The 26,149-nt window shown below is 39.4% G+C and overlaps 1 protein-coding gene across 3 annotated transcripts in view; it reads right to left on the reverse strand.

Moving 5' to 3' along the window:
- LOC126187354 (palmitoyltransferase ZDHHC16) overlaps positions 1-21,985 on the reverse strand; it is a 104,129-nt gene extending 82,144 nt beyond the window's left edge. For 2 of the 3 annotated variants that reach the window (XM_049928381.1, XM_049928383.1), the window contains exons 1-3: positions 21,554-21,985; positions 18,222-18,363; positions 6,777-6,924 (exon numbers count right to left, since the gene is read on the reverse strand). In XM_049928381.1, coding sequence (XP_049784338.1) covers positions 6,777-6,924; positions 18,222-18,268 — 195 coding nt within the window. In that variant the 5' untranslated portion in view covers positions 18,269-18,363; positions 21,554-21,985. Of the gene's footprint in view, positions 1-6,776; positions 6,925-18,221; positions 18,364-20,756; positions 21,474-21,553 lie in introns of those variants that run through there. The other variant, XM_049928382.1, reaches the window with a different exon arrangement.
- Positions 21,986-26,149: the final 4,164 nt, after the last annotated feature.

Consider the following 26,149-nt stretch of genomic DNA (forward strand, 5'->3'; position numbering starts at 1 on the left):
ATTCGAAGCGCCGAGCTAGCGGAACAGTACCGACTGCAAGGTCCAAATGAGATAAATTTGTTGTGGAGGCAGACAAAAATGTAGGGACCCCAGTGTTGAGGCAAACTAGATCCGCTTGGTGGAAGACGTCTAGCAATAGTGAGCCACGTGGACAAGGATGTGGAGATCCCCAAAGCGGGTGGTGGGCAGGTGGGCATTGAAGTCCCCAACCAGCAAATAGGGGGGTGGAAGCTGACCAAGAAGACGAAGATCAGCTCGTGCCATTGGTGTGGACGATGGAATGTATACAGTACAAAGAGAGAACGTGTATCCAGAAAGGGAAAGATGGACGGCGACAACTTGGAAGGAAGTGTTTAAGTGAATTGGGTGATAATGGAGAGTATCATGGAGAAGAATCATGAGTCCTCCATGGGCTGGAGTGCCTTCAACAGAGGGGAGATCATATCGGACGGATTGAAAATGAGGGAGAACAAAGCGGTCATGGGGACGCAGCTTTGTTTCCTGAAGACAGAAGATGACCGGCGAGTAGGATCGTAAGAGGATCAACAATTCATCACGATTGGCTCGAATGCCGCGGATATTCCAGTGGACAATAGACATAGGGTGAACAGAAAATGGAGGAATGTGACCAAGGGTGCCATCAACTCAATGACTGCTCAGAGCTTGCGACCGACAGCATGGAATGGCATTCAGCCGAAGGCAGAAGATCCTGATCCATAGGTTGTTCAGGAGCAGCTCCTGCCACCAACGATCGCCCGGTTGATCGGCCGCCAGCATTGCGCCTCGGCGACACCGAAGACGGCCGAGGGCGATTACCGCCAGGTGGTGCTGTAGATGGGACACGCCTTGGCGGAGAAGGAGATGGTTGTGAAGTTGGGGTATGTAAAAAATCTTCACGAGTATGCTCTTTTTTCGAAAGTCTTGGTGTCTGACTTTTGGGCTCAAGATTTAGCAGAACCCGATGAAGGGTGAGCCATAGAGTGGGCAGGCGAAAGTGGTGAGGTTGAACGGGCGATCTTTGCGCTGGCCGATCTGACGATCGTGGCACTAAAGGTGAGGTCGCAAGTCTGTGTGGCCGCCTCCTTTGTTGGCCGAGGAGAAGCAAGGACAGTGCTGTATTTTCCTGTCTGAGGCACGGTGGGTTGTCGACTGGCGAATAATTTGCGAGCAGCAAAGGTCGACACCTTTTCCTTCACTCTGATTTCCTGGATGAGCTTTTCGTCCTTAAAAACGGGGCAATCTCGAGAGGAAGCAGCGTGGTCACCCATACAGTTGATGCAGCGAGGGGATGGAGGTGGACAAGCACCCTCATGGGCAACCTTGCCACACGTAACACATTTGGCCGGATTGGAACAGGACTGGCTGGTGTGATTGAACCGCTGACACCGATAGCAACGTGTAGGGTTTGGGACGTAAGGGCGAACGGAAATTATCTCATAGCCTGCTTTCATTTTCGATGGGAGTTGAACTTTGTCAAATGTCAAGAAGACAGTGCGGGTTGGAATGATGTTCGTGTCAACCCTTTTCATAACTCTATGAACAGCCGTTACGTCCTGGTCAGACAGGTAGTGCTGAATTTCTTCATCAGACAATCCATCGAGGGAGCGTGTATATACGACTCCACGCGAGAAATTTAAAGTGCAGTGCGCTTCAACCCGGACAGGGAAGGTGTGGAGCAGTGAAGTACGAAGCAATTTTTGTGCCTGGAGGGCACTGACTGTTTCTAACAACAAGGTGCCATTCCGTAATCTGGAACAAGACTTTACAGGACCTGCAATTGCATCGACACCTTTCTGAATAATGAAAGGGTTGACCGTGGAGAAGTCGTGACCTTCGTCAGACCGAGAAACAACAAGGAACTGTGGCAACGATGGAAGAACTGTCTGTGGCTGAGACTCAGTGAACTTATGCTTGTGAGCAGACATAGTGGAAGGTGAGGAAACCATTGCGGAAGAATCCCCCATGATTACCAGCGTCTCTGATGGCGCACTCCTTCCTTGTGGGGGCCCTCTCTGAGGGCACTCCCGCCTTAGGTGATTGTTCACACCTCAGGTCACACCTCCCGACAAACAGACGGAGGGACCAATCGGCACTTTCGGAAGGTATCAGCTCGGGTAATCACCCCTCCCTGGGCCTGGCCGTTACCAGGGGGTACGTACGTGTCCTACCTGTCTACCCGGGGCGGGGAATTACGCGTTACCCCGTCACCGGCTACGCACAAAAATGCATGGGTCGGCCTTCAGACACGCACAGGGAGGGAGAAAGAGAAAGGGAAAGGAAAGAAGAGGTCTCAAACGCCGCAGGTAAGGAAAAGAGAAGGACAAAGGAAGGAAGAAGACATACAAGCAAAGAAGGCCAAGAATGCGTTACATTTACGAGCGTCCGTCTCCGGACGTAGGCACTAACCATACTCCCAGATGGGGAGAAAGTGAAGGAAAGAGCCAGGGGTGAGGGGAGGAGGGGTGAAGATGGGGGATGGGGAAGGATGTGGAAAGGGAAGGTATACAGCCCGGAAAGGAAGGAAGGCCACATTAGCTCGGGGTCCCGTGCTCGCTACGCACGTATCCACAAAAGAGTTCTGGACCCCCTGGGGGGGTATAGAAGTAGTGTTGGATGCTAACTGATAAATAAAAAGAACAAAAATAGAAAATGTTTTGTTGAGTTATGTGATAGCCTTAATTCTCTACTAATATTTGCACATTCTTGTTACCTGCCCAGGAAGCAAACAACATAGCTCTCACTTGATACAGCAACAGGGGAATTTCAAATTTAACTTGAAGGCACAGTTTAAAAAAAAAAAAAAATTAGATCCTAATCACTGTGTATCAGTAACGAAGTTCAGACCCATACCACCTAACAGGAAGAGAAAACCAACAGCTAGCTCTCATTTCAACACCAAGAAACTAAACAAAAAATAATTCAAAGAGTTGACCAGTGAAGACAGAGAAAAAATACAAAAAAAGTGCTCTTCCATAAACACCAAAAATTCAGCATTAAAGTGATTTCCCTGACTCGCTTCAGGCAATTTCCGGGATGGTTCCTTTGAAAGGGCATGGCCGACTTCCTTCCCCATAATTTCCTAATCCGATGAGACCGATGACTTCACTGTTTGGTCTCCTCCCCCCAAATCAACCCCCTCATCATTAAAATTCTGTCCTAAGCCTATGTGTCTATTCACAGCTGGGTGTCTTATCCACTTTGAGAGATGTTTACTAGCAGAATCACAAAGAAAAGAGAGAAAGATCTTGTACAATTACAAAAACAGGATCTACATAAAAAATTTAAAATAAATATTTTCTAAATTAGAAAAATATGTAGACACAATGACACAGTTTGATTTTATGGCCATATACAAAGAATGAACAATTCCAAAGGGACAAAATGCATTTTGAATATCTTTGCCTCTAAATCAAAAATAGGAATATCACGGCACATAAACATGAAAAAGAACTCTAAGAGGAAATGAATATACAACTGGAGAACACATGAAACCACGACTTCTTCGGACTCCTGAAGTGACATTAGAAACTTCTGAGATGAGAAACGAGCATCTGATAAACAATGGTCAGATGAATGCTGTGCTAGACACAATGCATTGAAGATAACATCTGGCTTAAATACAATTAAAAATTAAAAAAATAAGAAAAACTGTCACAGTGGCTGTAAGCTTATCACTGTCCTTAGATGGCTGACTAACAAAATAAATAAATAAATATGCCGAAGATCATAACAATATAGTTACATGAGGGGTTACAATTAGTAGCCACTGAGAGCTGTGAGCTCGGTCACAAAAACTTATTTAATGAGCAACATTCTTTCATGAAAGGATTACTGAAGTTTATGCAAGTGACACTGTAATCAGTCTTTGAATACATTTCAGGATGACAAAATTGTTAATAAAGTAATGTTGATCTATATGGTGCATTGTTTTTTAGTAACTAGGGAAGTGAATCTATACTGCAGGAATGGAGTAAATGTTGTGCAGCAAAAGAAATCTGTAAGTAAATGGTTAGCTGTTTGGACTCAATTGTGAAATACTGTCATTAAAAACGGTAAATAAATTCATTTAGAGGTATTTCCTCTACTTTCTGCCATTTTGAAATTCCAAACCATAGTGAAATCCAGCTGATATCATTATGTTAGGGGAACGAAAACTGAAACATCAGGCTGTTAGCAAAAACATCTTGACAGTGATTCTACACTGGACTATGTTTGTAGGTCCACTATATGGCTCATTCTTCATAAATCTTTCACATTGTCATAACAATAATAGACACCAGAAAATATGTAAGCATATTTTTCTTACTCGATTTGACTCTTCTCATGTACCAACCCACGTTACACTGTCTGCTACTGTCATGCAACAACATTACTCAGGCATTGTTTGTTTTTCATATTTTGCTGTCCTCGTGAATACCAGCTGATAAAATGAGTATCAAATTAGCCAAATTTGGGACTACCATATCAAATAAGCAGATAAAATTCCATATCAAAAAACAGATTGTTTGCAGTGAGAAATATAGCAATGTTTTCAGTAAATCATGGGCATCAAATGAAAAGTGTAATCAATATTACATTCCATCTTGAATTTCCCGTTGTTTGAAATGTATAATCAGTTGGGCTAACTATCTACACGTGGCAAAAACTAAGTTACAAATATTTGCCAAAAATCCGAGAAAAATACACCTGGTAACATGTGGTACATATAAAATGAAAGCAGTTACTCTGGGAAAAAATATTTTACACAGAACACTATCAGCCATATATATACTGGTGAAATTAAAATATTTTTAATGTGAATATGGGTCTTGCTTTTAATTTACACTCTAATAAGTTATAGGAGGGATGGCTAATAATGTAGGGCTTTACTTCAGAACCAGCAGTAGCAGCAGTAATGTGGGTGCAGAGAGGCACTGTTTTGTGGCAACAACCAAAAAGTTTCCTAGCTGAAAGGAGCAACACGCTGGCAGAAGCCAGCAGTCAGGGTCAGGAGGCAGTAAAGTTCACCAAGGACATAGCCAGTGGCAGAGTTTCCGCACATGCTCATCATTTGATGGGCCACATGTAAGTTAACAAATGCTATGGATCTAGCAGCCGTTACATGCCTCATTCCCCCCTATTGGGTATTTATTATGTGTGATAGTACATCTGTCAATGTCATGCTGCTGATATGGGTGAAGTGGACCGTTATCTAAGTTGTAAATAAAGGAGTAATTAACGGCTTTAATGTAAATGGTGACAGTATACACAAATAATAGAGTGAACTGATCACCTGCATCCTGCCATACTGAAAAATCTATCGCAATTAGACAAATGGACCCTCTGCTAATAGTGGAGAGTAGTGTTCCATTGCTGCAAAATGAACACTTGTTACAATCATCAGGGGCATTCATATCACTGTCTAAATGAAGAGGTTATTGAAAGCATGAGTTGCACGGCAGCAAACACAGTGTACATAAATCCTGAGCACATGACTGCTGCACCAATGCTACTGAAAATGGAGTGGCAGTACCAGACTTCACACTCCACAAATAATGTAAGAATGTGCTCTATAACAAATATAATTTTCTGCTAGATCAATGAGTATGCATGTCAGGTTAGAAACAGAAAATAACAAACAATTATCACCACTGTTGAAAGGAGATAAGCTAATGGTAACAATATCAGGGTGTGGAAAATGTTGTTTGTAATATCTGGCAAAAACTGCTTTGTGTTGCAGACACTCAACCAATGTGGTTATGAACACATTCCTGAAGATCATGGGCACTGGCATATATTGCCTTCCCCTGGTTAGACTTGATCTTCTGGAAAACTATAACATACCAGATAGCTACAAGTTTGACAGCTGATGCAAGTGTAGGAAAAATGTTTCCAAAATTGTTGGGTGTAGGTGGGAATAAAATTACAAAATTATAGAGTTTTACAGAAAGCCTGATGATCTTTACAAGCAAATACATAACAATTAATTAATTGCAAACCTTAATGCCTGCTTTACAGTTCCTGTAACAATGATGAAACATTGTAGTTACTCCCAAAGCATTATTTTATACGTAACACTTTTGTTTCTCTTAAATTCAATCTCCCTGGTATACTGAATTTTCTCTTCCTTAATGTATATCTTAACCCATCCTACACGAGTGAAGATTGATCTTTACTCAAGAACACAATTACTTGATGAAGAAGCAAACAAAATAATTACCAAGATAGTTAAATGTATTAATTTAGAAAATTTACAGATAAATATGTCAAATGAGGTTTTTGTAAACATAAAAGCTGCTTCATTCCTTTCAAACTGTCCTCTTTTGGACTACTCTTGAATGCTTTTCAACATTAAAAAAATGTAACAGAAAAAATAGTCTCAAAAAGAAAGAACAGCATAGATGAAAATAAGTAACCAGTGAAACAGTGGCAAAAAACTGGGCCTTTGCACTTGTAATGAAAATAAGTAGACATTCAAGAACACACTGAAATATAGCAGAAAAGAATACATCCAAAATGGAAAGACTGAAAATGGGAGAAGAAATTAAGGTAGGTGCTGCAAAAGAAAGCATAATCATGAAATCAGCTGTCAGAATATGAATAAGCAGCATGATTTCTGTAATGTATATGCTTGTGCTAAGTGTCAAATACATCAGTGTGTTCAGAATGTGCATAATACTACAGTACACCACTTTTCAGATGGTGATTCATCCACTGACATCACTTTTTATTAATTCTAACTCATTTTAGGAACTAAGCAGTTTATTCTCAATTGTATATAAAAACTAATTACTTACTGGTCCTAAAATCTTTGCAAAGTTGTCCACAAATGAAAATATTGGCTCCATACAAATGTCCACAATATAAGAATGATCTGTAAAATGATTGTAGAAAAGTGATTTCACAGCTACCCGGCATCTGTACAAATGCCATTTTAAGAACCTCCTATAAAAGAAAATTAACAGCATTTAATGAAAAAACAATAGTTTGTATTATACACTAGTTACTTTTATTTAACGGAGAAACTGAAACAGCAATTAAATAATGTAACAATTCAGACATAAGTAATGGGTGGAAAAAATTCCACAGTCACGCATTCACCACTAACTAGCACATAGTTTTTTTTTAGTATCTTTCGGTATTAAATTGTCGAATATAAGTGATCATCTAACAGTCATGTCAAAAAGGTTCTCATGAAGTTCTTCATCCGTACAATTTTGTGCTCAAAGACATCCATATTTGTATGCTTTTGTGTTTTACGCACAGAACAGTAATTGTGATTTGAACATACAGGTACACAAACATTTCCATATACACTTTTGTTGTTCCGAGCACACGTCATGTTACTGTGCTGTAGTAAATGTGAAAGCAACAATCAGGAACACTGTACACAAAGTCTTGAGTTCTTTTGAGTTTTTCATGTGCCAATGAGAAAGAGAAGACACATCTTGTTGTTGTTGTTGTTCTTCTTCTTCTTCTTCTTCTTCTTCTTCTTCTTCAGTCCAAAGACTCATTTGATACAGATGTCCATGCTATTCTATCCTGTGCAGTCACCTTCATCTCCAAGTAACTACTGAAACCTACATCCTTCTGAATCTGCTTACTGTATTAATCCCTTTGTCTCCCTATACAATTTTTACCCACCACACTTCCCTCCAGTACTAAATTGGGGATCCCTTGATGTCATTCCAACCGATCCCTTCTCCTAGTTAGATTGTGCCACAAATTTCCCTGCTCCATAATTCTATTCAGTACTTCCTAATTAGTTACGTGATCTACCCATCTAATCTTCAGCATTCTTCTGTCGCACCAAATTTCAAAAGCTTTTGTTCTCTTCTTGTCTAAACTGTTTATCATCCAAGTTTCACTTCAATACATGGCTACACTCCATCAAATACTTTTAGAAAAGACTTCCTGACACTTAAATCAATATTCCATGTTAACAAACTTCTCTTCTTCAGAAACATATGTTTTATATCCTCTCCACTTCAGCCATCATCAGTTTCTTGCCATCCAAACAACAAAATTCATCTTTTACTTTAAGGGTCTCATTTCCTATCTAATTCCGTCAGAGCCTCCCAATTTAATTAGACTACATTCCATTGTCCTTGTTTTACTTTTGTTTATGTTCATCTTACATTCTCCTTCCAGTATCCTGTCCATTCTGTTCAACTGCTCTTCCAAGTTCTTTGCTGTCTTTCAGTATAGCAATGTCATTGGCAAACCACAAAGTTTTTATTTTTTTCCCCTGAACTTTAATTCTTACTACAGATTTTTTCCTCGGTTTCCTTTAATACTTCCTTACAGTACACACAAATTACATCAGTGATAGGCTACAACCATGTCATGTAAGCTTTCTCTAAGTCTAGAAGTGCCATAAACACAGGTTTGCCTTTCCCTAACCTATCTCCTATGAAAAGATGCAGGTTCAGTATTGCCTCGCGTGTTCCTACATTTCGTCGGAACCCAATCTAATCTTCCCCCCGAGGTCAGTTCCTACCAGTTTTTCCATTCTTCTGTAAAGAATTCATGTCAGTATTTTGCAACCATATCTTACTACACTAATAGTTCAGTAATATTTCCAACTAAGCGCCTGCTTTCTTTGAAATCGGAATTATTATCTTCTTTTTGAAATCTGAGGGTATTTTGCCTGTTTCATACATCTTGCTCATGAGATGGAAGAGTTTTGTCATGACTGGCTCTCCCAAGGCTATCAGTAGTGTTGTTGTCTACACACATCACCTTGTTTCAACTTAGGTCTTTCAGTACTCTGTCAAATTCCTCTCGCAATATCATACCTCCCATCTCATCTTCACCTATGTCCTCTTCCATTTCTATAATACTGCCATCATGCACATCTCTCTTGTACAGACCCTCTGAGTACTTCTTCCACCTTTCAACTTTCCCTCCTTTGCTTAGGTCTCATTTTCCATCTGAGATCTTGATATTCATACCAATGGTTCTCTTTTCTCCAAAGGTCACTTTAATTTTCCTGCAGGTTGTATCTATCTTTCCCCTAGTGATATATACTTCTAAATACTTACATTTGTGTTCTGATCATTCACGCTTAGTCACTTTGCACTTCCTGTCAATCTCATTTCTTAGATTTTTGCATTTCCTTTCACCTGCTTCATTTACTGCATTTTAAATTTTCTCCTTTCATCAATTAAATAAATATCTCTTGTGTTACCCAAGGATTTCTACCAGCCCTCATTGTTTTACCTACTTGTTCCTCTGCTGCCTTTACTATTTCATCTCTCAAAGCCACTCACTCTTATTCTTCTCTATTCCTTTCCACTGCTCTTGTTAATCGTGCCCTAATGCTGCCTCGAGCTCTCCTTAATTTCCTACCTTTTTGCTATTCTTCAGTTTTAAGCCATAGTTCATAACCAATAAATCTTGCTCTGAGTCCACATCTGGCACTGGAAATATCTTGCAAGTTAAAATCTGGATCTGAAATCACTGTCTTACTATTACAAGATCAATCTGAAACCTGCTGGTGTCTGCAGGTGTCTTCCACGTACACAATCTTCTTTTAAGATTCTTAAACCAAGTGTTAGCAATGATGAAATTATGCTCTGTGCAAAATTCTACCAGGCGGCTTCCTCTTTTCTTCTTTCCCCGCCATCTCCCCCCCCCCCCCCCCAATACACACACACAAAAATAATCACTATTGCTTTTTCCTCTCCCTTAACTATCTGAATAACATGTTTTATCTCATCATATATTTCTTCATTCCCCCCCCCCCCCCCCCCTGAGCTAGTTGCCATATAAACTTTGACCACTGTGTTGGGTATGGGCTTTGTGTCTATCTTGGCAACAACGATGCATTCAATATGCTGTTCATAGTAGTTTATATGCATTCCTCTTTGTTATTCATTAGTAAACCCACTGCTGCAGTATCCCTATTTGACTTTGTACTTATAGCTATTTATCCACCTGACCAGAAGTCTTGTTCCTCCTGCCACCAAACTGCACTAATTCCTACTATATCTAACTTTAATCTATCCATTTCCCTTTTTAAATTTTCTAACCTACCCAGCCGATTATTGGATCTGACATTCCATGCTCTGTTCCACAGAACTTGAGCTTTGTGTCTCCTCATAACAACATGCTCCTGAGTAGTCCCCGCCCAGAGGTCCGAAAGGGGGACTATTTTGCCTCTGGAATATTTTAACCCAGAGGAAGCCATCAGCATTTAACCATACAGTAGAGCTGCATGGCCTCAGGGAAAAATTTTGGCTGTAGTTTCCCCTTGCTTTCATGCATTTGCAGTATTTTCCCCTTGCTTTCATGCATTTGCAGTATCAGCACAGCAAGGCTGTTCTGTCTGATGTTAGAAGGCCAGGTCAGTCAATCATCCAGACTGTTGCCCCTGAAACTACTGAAAAGGCTGCTGCCCCTCTTCAAGTACCACACATTTTTCTGGCCTCTTAACAGATACCCCCCTCCATTGTAGTTATCTGCACCATTGGGGCATGCAAGTCTCCCCACCAATGGCAATGCCCATGGTTCATTGGACGAGGGGGAGTGTGGGCGGAGGAGGGGGTTGGGAGGTGAAGCCACATGTAAAGGTGCTAACTTTTAATACCTTAATATGTGTGTTCTCCGGCCACTGTTTGATGAGAAGATTTTTTTTATCTATCCAATTACATTATGTTATTGAGCCTGTATTTTCAGCATCCAAAAGTATGATCATTCATACCCCTGCATCAAAGCTTACAACAATATTAATTTAGGTAAAACCCATAATGTATAAAGAATTTAGAATTGGGGGGGGGGGGGGGGGGCTGATAGAGGTATACCTGTATTAGGAATGGAGAGCAGGACGTACAGCAGGAGATACAATTTTGTCATTGGGGTTCTGGTTGAGGTGATACACACATTTAATAAATGTTTTTACAGGAGGGTGACTAGGAGGACTCTAAGTGATCACTGTTTTATTTCCCCATCTACACTCAATTATTATCCTCTCAACACACGAGCTTTCTACAAAAGGTGATGTGAAGCATACAGGGGCAACAACTCTCAATACAGTTCAACTGGCTTTTCGAGCATTTTCTCATTTTCTAGGAACCCTGCATTTCCTCAAATTCAGCAGAATGTGTCCTTACAATGTCAATTTAAAGGAAATATTTGTCCTTAATGTACTGGACTATTATGTCTGCTGAGTACCACTGATGAACATTTTATATGGTGTTAGAATATACCTAGAGTCTCTCCTTATGGGTCATCAGGTGCATTTTCTCCCATGTTTCGGTAGATAGTTGCTATTTCATTTCTGCAGTGTGTAGCTGGAGTCTGCTCAAACAAATCCTGTTCAACAAGTCTTTCATGCGATGCCCAGCATCAGTGGAAAGTAATGTTTCTCGTTACATACAACATGATTTTTGAATCTGAATTTTATTTGCCCATTTGATACAGTGATCCCAAATCAGTCTAGTGCATTATTCATTTTATTGAAATGTATTAACAAGAATAGTGAAACACAAAGAATAATCAGTTTCCGGCAAAGAACTGAGCAGCACTTCTGTGTGGCGGTAGCAGTCTGTGCAGGTTAGGACAGCACTACTGCTGTTGTTGTATTGGTTATTCTTCATGTTCACTGTACTTGTCAACACACATCGATAAAACGAGTATCACACTAGGCTAATTGGGGGCACTGTCTTGAATGGGCATTTAAAATTCCACTTTAAAAATAATTTTGTTTTTAATGGGAAACAAACCAACACATTCCATCACACTTTGCATCACATGAAAGACATGATGATTAGTATCTGTTTGAGCTGTTTCCAGCTACAAGCTGCAAAAATGAAATTGCAAATATCTGCTGAAATGCCAGAGAAAATGCTCTTGATGACTCTTAGGAAAGACATCCTGTATATGTGATTACTTCAAAGAAGCCTCATACTCCATTACACCCAGAATCAGATGCAGACGCACTTTAAAGGCAGAAATTTAAGTTTATTCAAAAGATACATTCACAGATAATAATTGAACAACCAAATTTATTCCCATTCAGTTCCATAAATATGAAGAACAGTATAGCTTCTCATCTCATTTTGTTAAATACATGTTCCATAGATTATACTCAAGAAGCATATGATCTGTGATATGTGAAAGAGACATACAGACCCCTCTTATTTCGTGAATAGTTTGAGACATAAAAATGAGGTTTTTCGGGAATACACAGAGGGAAAAATAATTTTATTGATTTTTTAATCCTCTCGACCCTTGTACCAACTGAGAAATTGAATTATGTTTTTCTTTTTTACATGTAAAAATTTTTTTTAATAGTTTTCGAAATCCCCTGAAATGGCTAGTACAGTGAGACAACGCTTGTCAGTGTCGGCACAGAAACTTCTCGCAGTGATTATGCGAAACCCAACTCTCACATGTCAGACATGGGTAAAGCAGGTGGAAGACATTGTTTTATTGGTATAATACTGGGGAAATGCAATCACTCTACAAATGAGATTGCTTACAATCACCCATACAACCCATTCTACAATATTGCCTAACTATGTGGGACCTGTATCCAATAGGGCTAATAGGGGATACTGAATGTACACAGAGAAAGGAAGCATGAATGGTCGTAGGTTTTGTCTGGCCCATGCAAGAGTGTCACAGAAATGCTGAACTGCCAGAGTCTTGTGGTTAGATGTAAACTATCCCGATAAGGCCTACTTGCAAAGTTTCAAGAACTGGCTATAAAAGACGACTCTAGGAATATGCTGCAACCTGCCATGTACCACTCAAAGGTATCAGCCTGCACAGAGCCATTTAAACATTCTTCCTGCACTCCTTATGTGAATGGAATGGGAAGAAACCCTAATAATTGGTACTATGGGATGTACCCCCTGCCATGCACTTCACAATGGTTTGCAGAGTATCGATGTAGCTGCAGACTCTGAGAAATTTGCTAAAATCCAAAGGAATGACAGCCATATTAAGTTATGGTGGAGTAAATATCACCAAGTGGAACTCTCATCCCAAGCTCCATTGCAGCTATCCTCCCCTCCCCCAACAAAATCCGTTCACTTAAACACGAGTATATACATATGTCTAAAATAGTTTTCCTAAGCTCTTTTGATACACTAGAAGTCAGCACATAATTCAGATTACAGCAATCTTAACTGACCCTGTATCTATTTTGTATAAAGTCTTAGTAGTGTACGCCTATCTTCTTACTGCATGCAACAACAGGGCCTGGCATGAGAGTCTCACTTGATGGTGCCTGCACTGCAACAGCCATTTCCAGCCACACTGCCTTTCAATTTTAGCATGTTTCATGGATAATTTTTGGCCCAAGTTTCAATGCCTACATTAACAGCAATATATCACTGTACTCATCTTTCAAGAGGTTTTGATTGCTGTTAAAAAGGTGTATTCTTTACACCTAAAAAAATACTTGCTTCAATATTTCAGTCACTAATAGTGTTGGGCAGGTTTGAAATTAGTTACTAATTTCTGCTCATGAATTTTATTATGGTATAGTAGTAGTTCTTAAGGTAAAATGACATTAGCCTGCATTTGAAAACATTTCATTTCTTGTGTAAATTATCAAAAAGCTACATATTTCATTCCTTTCTATGCCAAGCTTAGATTCAACAAAGACGACTGCAGATCATTTGTCCTTCTGGTACTGTATTTATAAATATCTCAGTTAATCAAATTCAGAATGGTTATTGACAATAAATTTCAACTGTATATAAATGAACTGTGTTGCTGTTGTTAATATTACAAGCTGAGTAAACAAATACCTATAAACTGTATATTAGGGAATGCCACATACAATAAATAGTTTCTGCCTAAGTTAGGTGCCATCTCAAAATACTATCTTTGAGGTCATAAATGAATGAAAATATGCAAACAATTTAATTTACTGACTTTTCCAAAGTTTGCCATTATTCTTACAACAAAATTAGCTAACCCTAGACATTTCAGTATGTGTCCTATGTGGTTATCCAGTTCAAGTTTTCAATAATAGGTGCATGCACGCGCACACACACACACCCACACACACACCCACGCACGCACGCACGAACTCACACAACCTTAAACCTTTCTACCTTATTTATTATTTTATGTTTGTCCAGTGCATTAATTGAAGGTAGAAATTCCACAGCAACAAACTCTCCAGGCCTACAACAAGTTAGCTTTTGTTCTCCATCTGCCAGCCCCTCTCCCCTGCTTCCTGACCCCAAGCCAGTCCAGTAGCTTCATCCCAGCTCACTCGCTGGAACTTTCTCTTACCTTTTTTTCCCCAGCTCTCTACCTTCTTTCCTTGATGTTCCTTCTATACCTTGAACAGCATAACTTTGAGATTGAGAGATTGCAGTGGTGAGTAGCAGTGTTGCCAGAGTGCAGTGAATCACACTTGACAAGCCTCTACAAAACAGGCAACACAGTCAGCACTTGGTGCTCAAGTGAGGGAGAACTAGGACTGAGGGGGTTGACCTCTACCACCTGTCTCACTGAAACATCAATTGTAAAATTATATTAATCAGTGTGTAATGATATCCTAACCCATTCCTGCATAATCCAATTTGTTCCACACTCCATCACAAATGTCGATCTCCCTCTTGTCCGTCTCGTCTCCTCCTTATAACTAGTTCACTACTTGCCCCAAGTAGATGGTGTGTCAGAGGACAACAGTGAGTGTGTATAAGGGAGACCAGTATTCTTCAATGGATGACAATGGACGAACCAAACAAATCTTCAAGTACACCTGACAACAGAAGTCGGGAACAAATTGGATTCAAGCAGCCAAGAAAGATTTTCAATAAAACTTCTCAAGAATAATAAGGCAGCTGGAAAGGACTCTATAATTGCTGAACTCTGGAAATGTTGTGGAAGTAATGCCATGGGCAAGCTCACTGAGGTCATCCAGAACATCTGGGAAACAGAGAAATTACCACCTGATTGGAACATGGCTCTGAACCGTCCACTTCACAAAAAGGGAGATGTTACTGATCTGAACAACTAATGTGGAATTTCTCTTGTCCTGGTAACATACAAGATTCTCCCAACGCATTATTAACAAGGGCAGAAGATTAAATGGACAGTCAACTGGGAGACTATTAGGGAGGCTTCAGGAAAACCAAATCCTGTGCTGAACAGATCCTCAACCTTAAAACGATAATGGCATACTCCAAGATGAGAAACCACAAAGTGGTTGTCACCTTTGTTGATTTCAAGAAGGTCTACGACTCTGTTGATAGAGAAACACTTACCAAAATATTCCAGGAATTAGGACTAGACAACAAAACCTGCAGACTCATTCTAGAAACCTTGACAAACACCCATTCGAAGGTCAAATTTAGAGGTGAGATCTCAAAAAGCTTCGAGATAAAAGCTGGAGTGAGACAAGGGGATGGACTCTCCCCTATTATCTTCAACTGTGTCCTCGAGATGGATATTAGAGAACGGCACAAAGAACTGACCAATTTGGGAGTCCAGAGTGGTGGCTACCTGGGCCACAAGAACAAAGAACTGATTGTAGATTGCCTGGCTTTTGCATCTTATACCCTCCCTTCAAGACACCATCCATTCCGTTCAACTGCTCTTCCAAGTCCTTTGCTGTCTCTGACAGAATTACAATGTCATCGGCGAACCTCAAAGTTTTTATTTCTTCTCCATGGATTTTAATTCCTACTCCAAATTTTTCTTTTGTTTCCTTCACTGCTTGCTCAATATACAGATTGAATAACATCGGGGATAAGCTACAACCCTGTCTCACTCCCTTCCCAACCACTGCTTCCTTTTCATGCCCCTCGACTCTTATAACTGCCGTCTGGTTTCTGTACAAATTGTAAATAGCCTTTCGCTCCCTGTATTTTACCCCTGCCACCTTTAGAATTTGAAAGAGAGTATTCCAGTAAACATTGTCAAAAGCTTTCTCTAAGTCTACAAATGCTAGAAACGTAGGTTTGCCTTTCCTTAATCTTTCTTCTAAGATAAGTCGTAAGGTCAGTATTGCCTCACGTGTTCCAGTATTTCTACGGAATCCAAACTGATCTTCCCCGAGGTCGGCTTCTACTAGTTTTTCCATTCGTCTGTAAAGAATTCGTGTCAGTACTTTGCAGCTGTGGCTTATTAAACTGATTGTTCGGTAATTTTCACATCTGTCAACATCTGCTTTCTTTGGGATTGGAATTATTATATTCTTCTTGAAGTCTGAGGGTATTTCGCCTGTTTCATACATCTTACTCACCAGATGGTACAGTTTTGTCAGGACTGGCTCTCCCAAGGCCGTCAGTAGTTCCAATGGAATGTTGTCTACTCCGGGGGCCTTGTTTCGACTCAGGTCTTTCAGTGCTCTGTCAAACTCTTCACGCAGTATCTTATCTCCCATTTCATCTTCATCTACATCCTCTTCCATTTCCATAATATTGTCCTCAAGTGCATCGCCCTTGTATAGACCCTCTATATACTCCTTCCACCTTTCTGCTTTCCCTTCTTTGCTTAGAACTGGGTTTCCATCTGAGCTCTTGATGTTCATACAAGTGGTTCTCTTATCTCCAAAGGTCTCTTTAATTTTCCTGTAGGCAGTATCTATCTTACCCCTAGTGAGATAAGCCTCTACATCTTTACATTTGTCCTCTAGCCATCCCTGCTTAGCCATTTTGCACTTCCTGTCGATCTCATTTTTGAGACGTTTGTATTCCTTTTTGCCTGCTTCATTTACTGCATTTTTATATTTTCTCCTTTCATCAATTAAATTCAATATTTCTTCTGTTACCCAAGGATTTCTACTAGCCCTCGTCTTTTTACCTACTTGATCCTCTGCTGCCTTCACTACTTCATCCCTCAAAGCTACCCATTCTTCTTCTACTGTATTTCTTTCCCCCATTCCTGTCAATTGATCCCTTATGCTCTCCCTGAAACTCTGTACAACCTCTGGTTTAGTCAGTTTATCCAGGTCCCATCTCCTTAAATTCCCACCTTTTTGCAGTTTCTTCAGTTTTAATCTACAGGTCATAACCAATAAATTGTGGTCAGAGTCCATATCTGCCCCCGGAAATGTCTTACAATTTAGATCCTGGTTCCTAAATCTCTGTCTTACCATTATATAATCTATCTGATACCTTTTAGTATCTCCAGGGTTCTTCCATGTATACAACCTTCTATCATGATTCTTAAACCAAGTGTTAGCTATGATTAAGTTGTGTTCTGTGCAAAATTCTACCAGGCGGCTTCCTCTTTCATTTCTTAGCCCCAATCCATATTCACCTACTACGTTTCCTTCTCTCCCTTTTCCTACACTCGAATTCCAGTCACCCATGACTATTAAATTTTCATCTCCCTTCACTATCTGAATAATTTCTTTTATTTCATCATACATTTCTTCAATTTCTTCGTCATCTGCAGAGCTAGTTGGCATATAAACTTGTACTACTGTAGTAGGTGTGGGCTTCGTATCTATCTTGGCCACAATAATGCGTTCACTATGCTGTTTGTAGTAGCTTACCCGCATTCCTATTTTCCTATTCATTATTAAACCTACTCCTGCATTACCCCTATTTGACTTTGTATTTATAACCCTGTATTTGCCTGACCAAAAGTCTTGTTCCTCCTGCCACCGAACTTCACTAATTCCCACTATATCTAACTTTAACCTATCCATTTCCCTTTTTAAATTTTCTAACCTACCTGCCCGATTAAGGGATCTGACATTCCATGCTCCGATCCGTAGGACGCCAGTTTTCTTTCTCCTGATAACGACATCCTCTTGAGTAGTCCCCGCCCGGAGATCCGAATGGGGGGACTATTTTACCTCCGGAATATTTTACCCAAGAGGACGCCATCATCATTTAATCATACAGTAAATCTGCATGCCCTCGGGAAAAATTACGGCCGTAGTTTCACCTTGCTTTCAGCCGTTCGCAGTACCAGCACAGCATGGCCGTTTTGGTTATTGTTACAAGGCCAGATCAGTCAATCATCCAGACTGTTGCCCTTGCAACTACTGAAAAGGCTGCTGCTCCTCTTCAGGAACCACATGTTTGTCTGGCCTCTCAACAGATACCCCTCCGTTGTGGTTGCACCTACGGTACGGCTATCTGTATCGCTGAGGCACGCAAGCCTCCCCACCAACGGCAAGGTCCATGGTTCATGGGGGGGTATCAGCTATAGTGTTTCTAAGGAGCTGTAATTCCCTTCATACATCAAATCTTTAATCTCCACTATAAAAACAGACTTATTGTTACAATTAGGTCCATATCAGATTAAATACTTACAGAACTAAACCTGGAGCTGCTGTCAACTTCCATCTTATCCTGACCATAATTGGTGTGAAACCAAAATGTGTATTTTCATTGCTTTACTGGATAAGGAGTATCACTTCAAATCATAATAATCCATTTCAGACAACTGTGCAAACTGGAAAGAGAAAAATTGAATGCACATTCCATAAATGACATTGCAAATACAATTTTGCTCAACGGCATCACAAATACAATTTTGCTCAACATTTGATTTTTTTTATGTCTTAATTACTCAGATATAAAAGCAAAACGGATACAAATATCTTTTTAGAGAAACAGTAACTGTTACCTACAATGTGCAACATAAAATAAATGTGATAGGTAATTCTCACACAACCGAAAAATGCCACCTATAAGTAAAATGTGACACGGTTTTCAGGATCAAATTTTTCTTGTTCTGGAATACAAATTTCTGACTGAGATGCATCTGATGAAGACACTACTATTTTATGTGTATACAAGCACATTAACTATTCTTACACATTTTGTATCTCCATCCTTTTGACAGGAGGTCTTGGCTACCACGGCCGTTTACTACTGTAAGAAAATGAAACGCCTGCAGCCATCGTTATGATTTTATTATTTTGTAACTACCAGTTTCGGCACTTCAATGTGCCATCTTCAGGCTATAGTTGATGCTGAAGAGGTTGACACAATCCCTACATATACCACATCAATGGCCAACATAGCTGGTTACGCAGACAATCTGTAAACTTTGGTGTCAGAACTCCAACCATCAACTGCCAGTTAAGTGTGTCAGATGGCAGTTGATGGTCGGAGTGCTTAACCAAAGTTTACATATAGTCTGCATAACCAGTTATGTTGGCCACTGATGTGGTGTACAGGGATCGTGTCAACCCCTTCAGCATCAAGTACAGTCTGAAGATGGTGCACTGAAGTGCCGAAACTGGTAGCTACAAAATAAATAAAATCATAAGGACAGCTGTTGGCTTTTCATTTTCTTACAATTCTTACATATCATTGTGTTTAGAATCATCCTTACTCAATGTCTGATGTGACAGACTCACTGTGTGCCTGCCTCAACGAAACTGCTCTTATATCTTCAGTCTAAGTAACTTTTGAGCATGAGTTATGAGCCTGAGATGTCAAGGATAAGTTTAGGAGATGAAGGAAGGAAGGAAGGAAGGAAGGAAGGAAGGACAGTTCAAGTTAATGTTCATAAATATATTAGTCAATAGGAAATGAAAATGTGTACTGCTGAACATGAACAGGGTAGGAAACGCCATGGTTTTGTTCATGGAACCATCCTCACAATCAGCTCTCATGATTCACAGAAACTACAAGGAACTAAATCAGGGAGAACTGGTAGGTATTTGAAAAAATGATCTAATGGAATACTAGATGTCTATGATGTGCTTCACTTACTTTTTGCTTTCATCATCTTACACTTTCAACTTCTTTTCTGTTTACTTTTCTTAAACTAAGAAATGTGGAGCAGCAAAACACATGAATCTGCAATGTACAACCTTTTTTTCTTCCCAAGCACTTTATTCTGTGGAGCATACAAAGCTGTAAAGTATGTTGCATCCCTCCCTCCCCTTTAATGTCTCTCTTCACTTTCCCACTAACATAAAATCTCAATTTATTATTGAAAATCATGCAACTGTGCACATCTCATTCCTTATACAGTACTTTCTCTGAGAAATTTTAAGGCCATTAGAGCCACAAACTGATTTGAATAATAGCCTTAATTAGCAGCATCAGCAGTACTTCTCATTCACTGTCCACTGTTAATCCTGCAGAATCCCTACAGTAAAATCTGATTGTGGCTGGTGAAAATAAGTCACAGGATATTAAAAGAAAGTCTTGTATATATCAAGTGAAAACTTAATAGTAAAGAAATTGTCTAAGAATGTCACAAATTCCAATCATAATTTCATTTTAACTGAATGATTGATCATATTCATCATGTTAGAAAAAAATATGGTGCTTTAATGTAAAAAGAGAATTCAGTAACACATCACACACTTAAATAGCTAATGCACTGCATGAGCTAGCTGACATAGCCCTTGTCCTCAACCTGTTGAAACAGAATCATGATTTACAGTAGACCCAACCAATATTTCTTTATACAACCATTATAAGTGCTACAGACAGAATATTTTAAACTACTTTGAAGTTAGCCTTCTGCCCACTAACAATCTCACCTCTTCATACTCCAGCAGCAAGGAAAAATATTCAATAGGCTCTATACTATAAGCCATAATGACAGTGATCTAGCCCTGTACTAGTGGCTGTGTAATTTCACATGAGTTTTGCTGTCACATTCACAGACTACTGAGTTTCTTGATTTTTTATCAAGAGCATACAAAAAAGTTTATGCACAGTGTACCACAAATACTAGACACCATGAAGGAAAATTTCAAATTAAGGCATTCCAAAAATACAGTATGCTACATTCATTTCAAACCATGATCTGGATTTAAGAGGCCACACTGTCCAACAAACATAGCATTAGCATTTTTCAAATCCATAAAATAAAAATACCTTTGGACTTGGTATCGTCTTGGTAGATTCTGAACATGGGTGACTCCATATATTTTCATCAGACGGAAATCCAAATCAACAGGTACCTATCACATGTTTTCCCATGATCCTATGTACCACAATGGATAAAGTCACTAAGTTTCACTACGATTTTTCCTTCATGTTTTAAGTTTCAGCATAGTAAGCTATTTTCTTAACCAGTATGAAACTTTGTACATTTCTTACGAAAAATCTGTGCGGGACCACGCTAAAAAGTGTAATAAAATAAATATGAGTCGGGACCCTGTGCCAACTGACAAAAATTGTCCCTTCCTTTAATGGTCATTCAGAATAAAGAACCAATTTAGGAAATTTGAGATCCGATGATAAACCGCAATTATTCGTGATTTCTGTATAACATAAATTTCTTAATGTCTGTTGAGGCCAAACACTCCCGCTGCAAGCGAAGTCGTTAGGAAACAATAAATCCGAATCCTAAAAGTTATGACCAAAAGTTGAAAATTGATTTGTGGCGAATTGCATACTTTATACAGATTTCCACTGTGGCGAACGTTTGAAACCTCTACATTTACTACTAGTTCTGGATAAATATCGCAGAAAAACTGACATGCAGGCAGGACCATCTGATAATTTCTCAAATTAAAGATAAGATACTGTGCATTCTATACGCGAACGTGTAAACAAACAGATGGTAATGAAAAACATAAACGTGCTGTTTAGTGTTTTAACAATCTAATGCAAAGATTTGGTTAAACAAATTTAACAAAGGTCGGTAATACAATCTGAGTTGCTGGTACCTTTTCAAGCAACCCGTACAAGATATTCGCCGTCACACGTTTGTACATTTTACTCAGTAAGTACTTGTGTCATATGGTTGTTGACATACAGCTTCTGGCTTACTGGCATTTCCACAGATATTTAAAGCCACAGCCTTTGGTGTGACTAATTTTAATGTATGCACAAATTAAACGTGATGGGGAAACTAAGGATTAAAAGACATTTTACGGGATAGATACGCTTATTCAAAGTCTTAGCTATCTCTTCGAAAATTGTATGGATAAGAGATTCTTCGATAGGCTTTCCGATGACTGACTTTTATACTATTTCTTGCTCATGAGGTATTTAAACGCTTACTGATTTTTAAAGGGTAATAATAGCATAGCTTTCCAACATAAAATTAAACTATTATGCTGCTATAGTCGAAGAACGCCGGCCTCTGTTGCAGACGACCTTGGTCGAAACTCGAAATGGAACAGTAAAGTGTAACATCTGTGGAGGAAAGTACCAGGCAATTCATCTCTGTAGCGCATTGATTTTGACCGCGCTGTTCGAAGTGTGAAAATGCAGCCGCAGTCTTCAACCAAATTTTACGAAGACTTATCAAAAGTTCTGGAAGACGAGCTAGCTGAGAATAAGAAGTGTATCGATAGACTACTTGAAATGAGGGGTAAGCTTATAGACTTTATGTGGAATTTACACAATATAACAGAAGCAAACAAACAAACCAATAACAGAGAAGTTGTCAGTAGCAAATAATATAATTTTTCATATACTCTAAATCAATCTGGTATGCGTTATAATGCTTCAAGTTTCTGGTAAACGATCTCATTTCCACTGTTCTGTACTTTCTTTAAATTATGTATTCTGGAGCACCACGTACCCTCTATCACCTAACATATGGTAGCTTCTGAGGCACTGATATAGCGTCAGATGTAGATGTATTATTGCGGTAATATATTTTTCAGATACAATACAGCTCGCATGACTTCAGCGTACTCTCGTCCATCCTGAATATGAGTGCACATATTCAAAACAATTATACGAATATCACATTGTTCATGATTACAATCAAAGTCGACTATCATTAAGGTACCATGATCCCTTTGTTCTTTAGATTTCATCCACCACCCACGTCAGTGGAATTTTAACTGTGAAGCAGTTAGAAAATGTAATCGATGATGCCTGGGACTCAAGGTTTAAACTGTTTGTTCGAGTGACTCACGCAACGTATGCAGACATCGTAATTTATTCAGCAATAGATATAAAGTACAATTGCAAACTAGGGATACATGCCACTAATGAACTGAGGCTTGTCGGTACGTGGAGAGTAATCCGCGCTAGACTCTTAAGGGTCAGAATAAAACACAAAAATATTTCATTTGCATAATGAGATTCCTCACATTGCATTCGTTCATCTCACAAGAAGACGGTTTTGGGCGTAAGTATATTTTAACCGGTTTTTGTGACAGTTTCCAAAGATCGTTGTTTTGGACGACCCAAACATGCAACAAATTAATGTATTCGTTACATTCCTTCGAATTTCAGTCCCACTAGATGAAGCTGCATATATCCTTTGAGTAAGTTTACAGGAGGTTAGATTGATGTGCGCTTTCCGAAAACCCTGGAAAACCCTTTAATGGCATACGACGCTAATTTGTAATCTGTAACTGTTCTTTGTTCACTTAGCGTTGTACTCTACAGGAATTCACACGTGAGGTGTATACACTTTACTGTAACACAAACAAAATATCTCCAAGTTGTCCCGCATCGAAATTTCCATGATTTGACAAATTACTAGCACCCATATGAGAAAGTGCCTCCTCTCATAAGAAGATGCTTGACCTGTCAGAAACATCTCCAGTTTTCCCAAACTGTAGTCACCTCTACGTTCTGTGAATCACTATGAAATTCATGTAGAAGTATACTAAAGGTTTCTTCCCGTTTCACTTGCGGGCAGGAGGAAGAATGATTGCCTACATGCCTCCGTGCGAAATGTAGCCATTCTTTAATTTTGTCTACGCACTCTTGACAAAAGCAGACTATTCGCAGGGCCCTATGGGGAATCGGTTCTTGAAACCTTTGTGATCTATTAGGCGTCTTTCATCGACTATGCAACACGGGATTTTTCCTCATGAGTTGATTCACCGTGCATTTCCTTGTATTATGTTCGTTGTCTCCTATTAGACCGATCTGATAGGCTACTTCAGTAGTATTCCAATAACGTGCTTTGTAAGTAATCTATTTCTCATGTGATGTGCAGTCTCCTAGCATCCTACCAATACATCGAAGACTGGAAATCGTTTTATCTGAAAAGCATATCATGAATGCTACTCTGTGTTAGTAATATACAGTTACAAAGAGTATTTTGTTTTTGTTATGAAAATAATATATGTACATTCTAGAAAGTATTAATATTGTTCCACTTCATGTCCTCACGCATTAGCCACCAAATTTTAACGTTTATTGCAATGCACAGTTCCACATTTCTTGGTAGTGCAACCAGTCCTTGCAGCAGGCTGATATTTTATCCAGATTCAACGGGATATTACTAGAGTTTTATCAGATATCAGTTCCTGATAGGTAACGCGTCATCTGCGAAAAGTCTGAGGTTCCAACTAACATATCCGCTAAGTCATTAATGTATACGAGGAACAGAAATTGCACTATAACAGTTTCCTGAATTACGCTTGATGGTGCTTCTCTGCTTGTTGACGGTCTTCATCCAGAATAACGTATTATGTTCTGCCTGTCGAAAATTTCGATTCGAGTTGCATATGTGGATAGTTATCTCATATGAATACATGTTATTTAGTTGCTAACTGTCGGTTTATTTATTTATTTTATTATTTTATTAATTTTGCAGTTCCATATATATTTGACGCGAGCGCATCGCTTCGATGTAAAACTTGTCAGATTACAATAATAACCACATACAAATTTGCATAAGGTTTTCGATCTAATTCGTACATAAATCCTTACATAAAAATGAGCTTCTAGTGCACAGATAATGAGGCAGTAATAGCAATTATACAAATGGCTTACAATCCAATTCATATATAAAAAGATTGTAAAGAAATGAGACATTAGTGCTAGAGGTAGGTTCGTACAGTAACATTTAAAATTCATCACAGTTCAAAAGTCCAATACATTAATAAAAGATGTCTGTAAAGAAAGAGCTATCCGAAGACAAGACGATTTTTTTAAATTTAGTCAGTTTCCCAGTGACTGGAAGTTCGTTATATATCTGTGTGCCTTAATAGTTTACTCCCTTACGTACTACGCTGAGATTTTTTCAAATCTTTGTGTAGATCGTGTTTACTTTTTGTATGGTGACCATGGTAAGCATTGTTCATTTTGTATATTGTGTGAGTCTTGTTGACAAAGTACATAAGTGAAAAAACTTATTTGCATAGCGTGGTGCGATCCCCGTCGGTCCGAATAAATTCTTGCAAGAGCATCTAGGGTGGACTCTGCTCGTAAATCTGGTGATCCGCCTTTGTACCACATAGACTTTACTAGCTTCTGATGTTCCTCAGAATAAGACTCCGTATGTCACAAGTGAATGGAAATATATTAAGTATTCATCTTCGATAAAGTGATCCAATGGAGCGAATGGTAAATGCTTCCCTCCTCTGTCGTTTTACATAGATCAAAGGTGTGAATTGATCAGTTTAGGTTAATGAATCGAAATCATCTGTGTAATAAGGAAACACACATTCTATAACTTATTCTTTCTTTGGTCTAGTAGTTAACGTCATCGTGGGGGTATCGAGGTAGGTTCCTTATGACCTCGACGTTGATGAGACGTTAGATCCTTTTTTAAAAACGAAATAGGAAGTCTAACGCGTGACAAAAATAAGTCAGGATTGTCGAAGAGATTCTGCAATACAGTTTTATTGTGGTCGTTTGGAAGTTTGAGCTGTGTGGTTTGATCAACGGACGCCTATAGATGAAGAAGTTGTGCTGGAATTAACTTCGGGAGACACACGTACAGGGTTATTACAAATGATTGAAGCGATTTCACAGCTCTGTAATAACTTTATTATTTGAGATATTTTCACAATGCTTTGCACACACATACAAAAACTCAAAAAGTATTTTTAGGCATTCATAAATGTTCGATATGTGCCCCTTTAGTGATTCGGCAGACATCAAGCCGATAATCAAGTTCCTCCCACACTCGGCGCAGCATGTCCCCATCAATGAGTTCGAAAGCATCGTTGATGCGAGCTCGCAGTTCTGGCACGTTTCTTGGTAGAGGAGGTTTAAACACTGAATCTTTCACATAACCCCACAGAAAGAAATCGCATGGGGTTAAGTCGGGAGAGCGTGGAGGTCATGACATGAATTGCTGATCATGATCTCCACCACGACCGATCCATCGGTTTTCCAATCTCCTGTTTGAGAAATGCCGAACATCGTGATGGAAGTGCGGTGGAGCACCATCCTGTTGAAAGATGAAGTCGGCGCTGTCCGTCTCCAGTTGTGGCATGAGCCAATTTTCCAGCATGTCCAGATACACGTGTCCTGTAACGTTTATTTCACAGAAGAAAAAGGGGCCGTAAACTTTAAACCGTGAGATTGCACCAAACACGTTAACTTTTGGTGAATTG

Source organism: Schistocerca cancellata, chromosome 5, assembly GCF_023864275.1.
Source record: "Schistocerca cancellata isolate TAMUIC-IGC-003103 chromosome 5, iqSchCanc2.1, whole genome shotgun sequence".
NCBI lineage: Eukaryota > Metazoa > Arthropoda > Insecta > Orthoptera > Acrididae > Schistocerca > Schistocerca cancellata.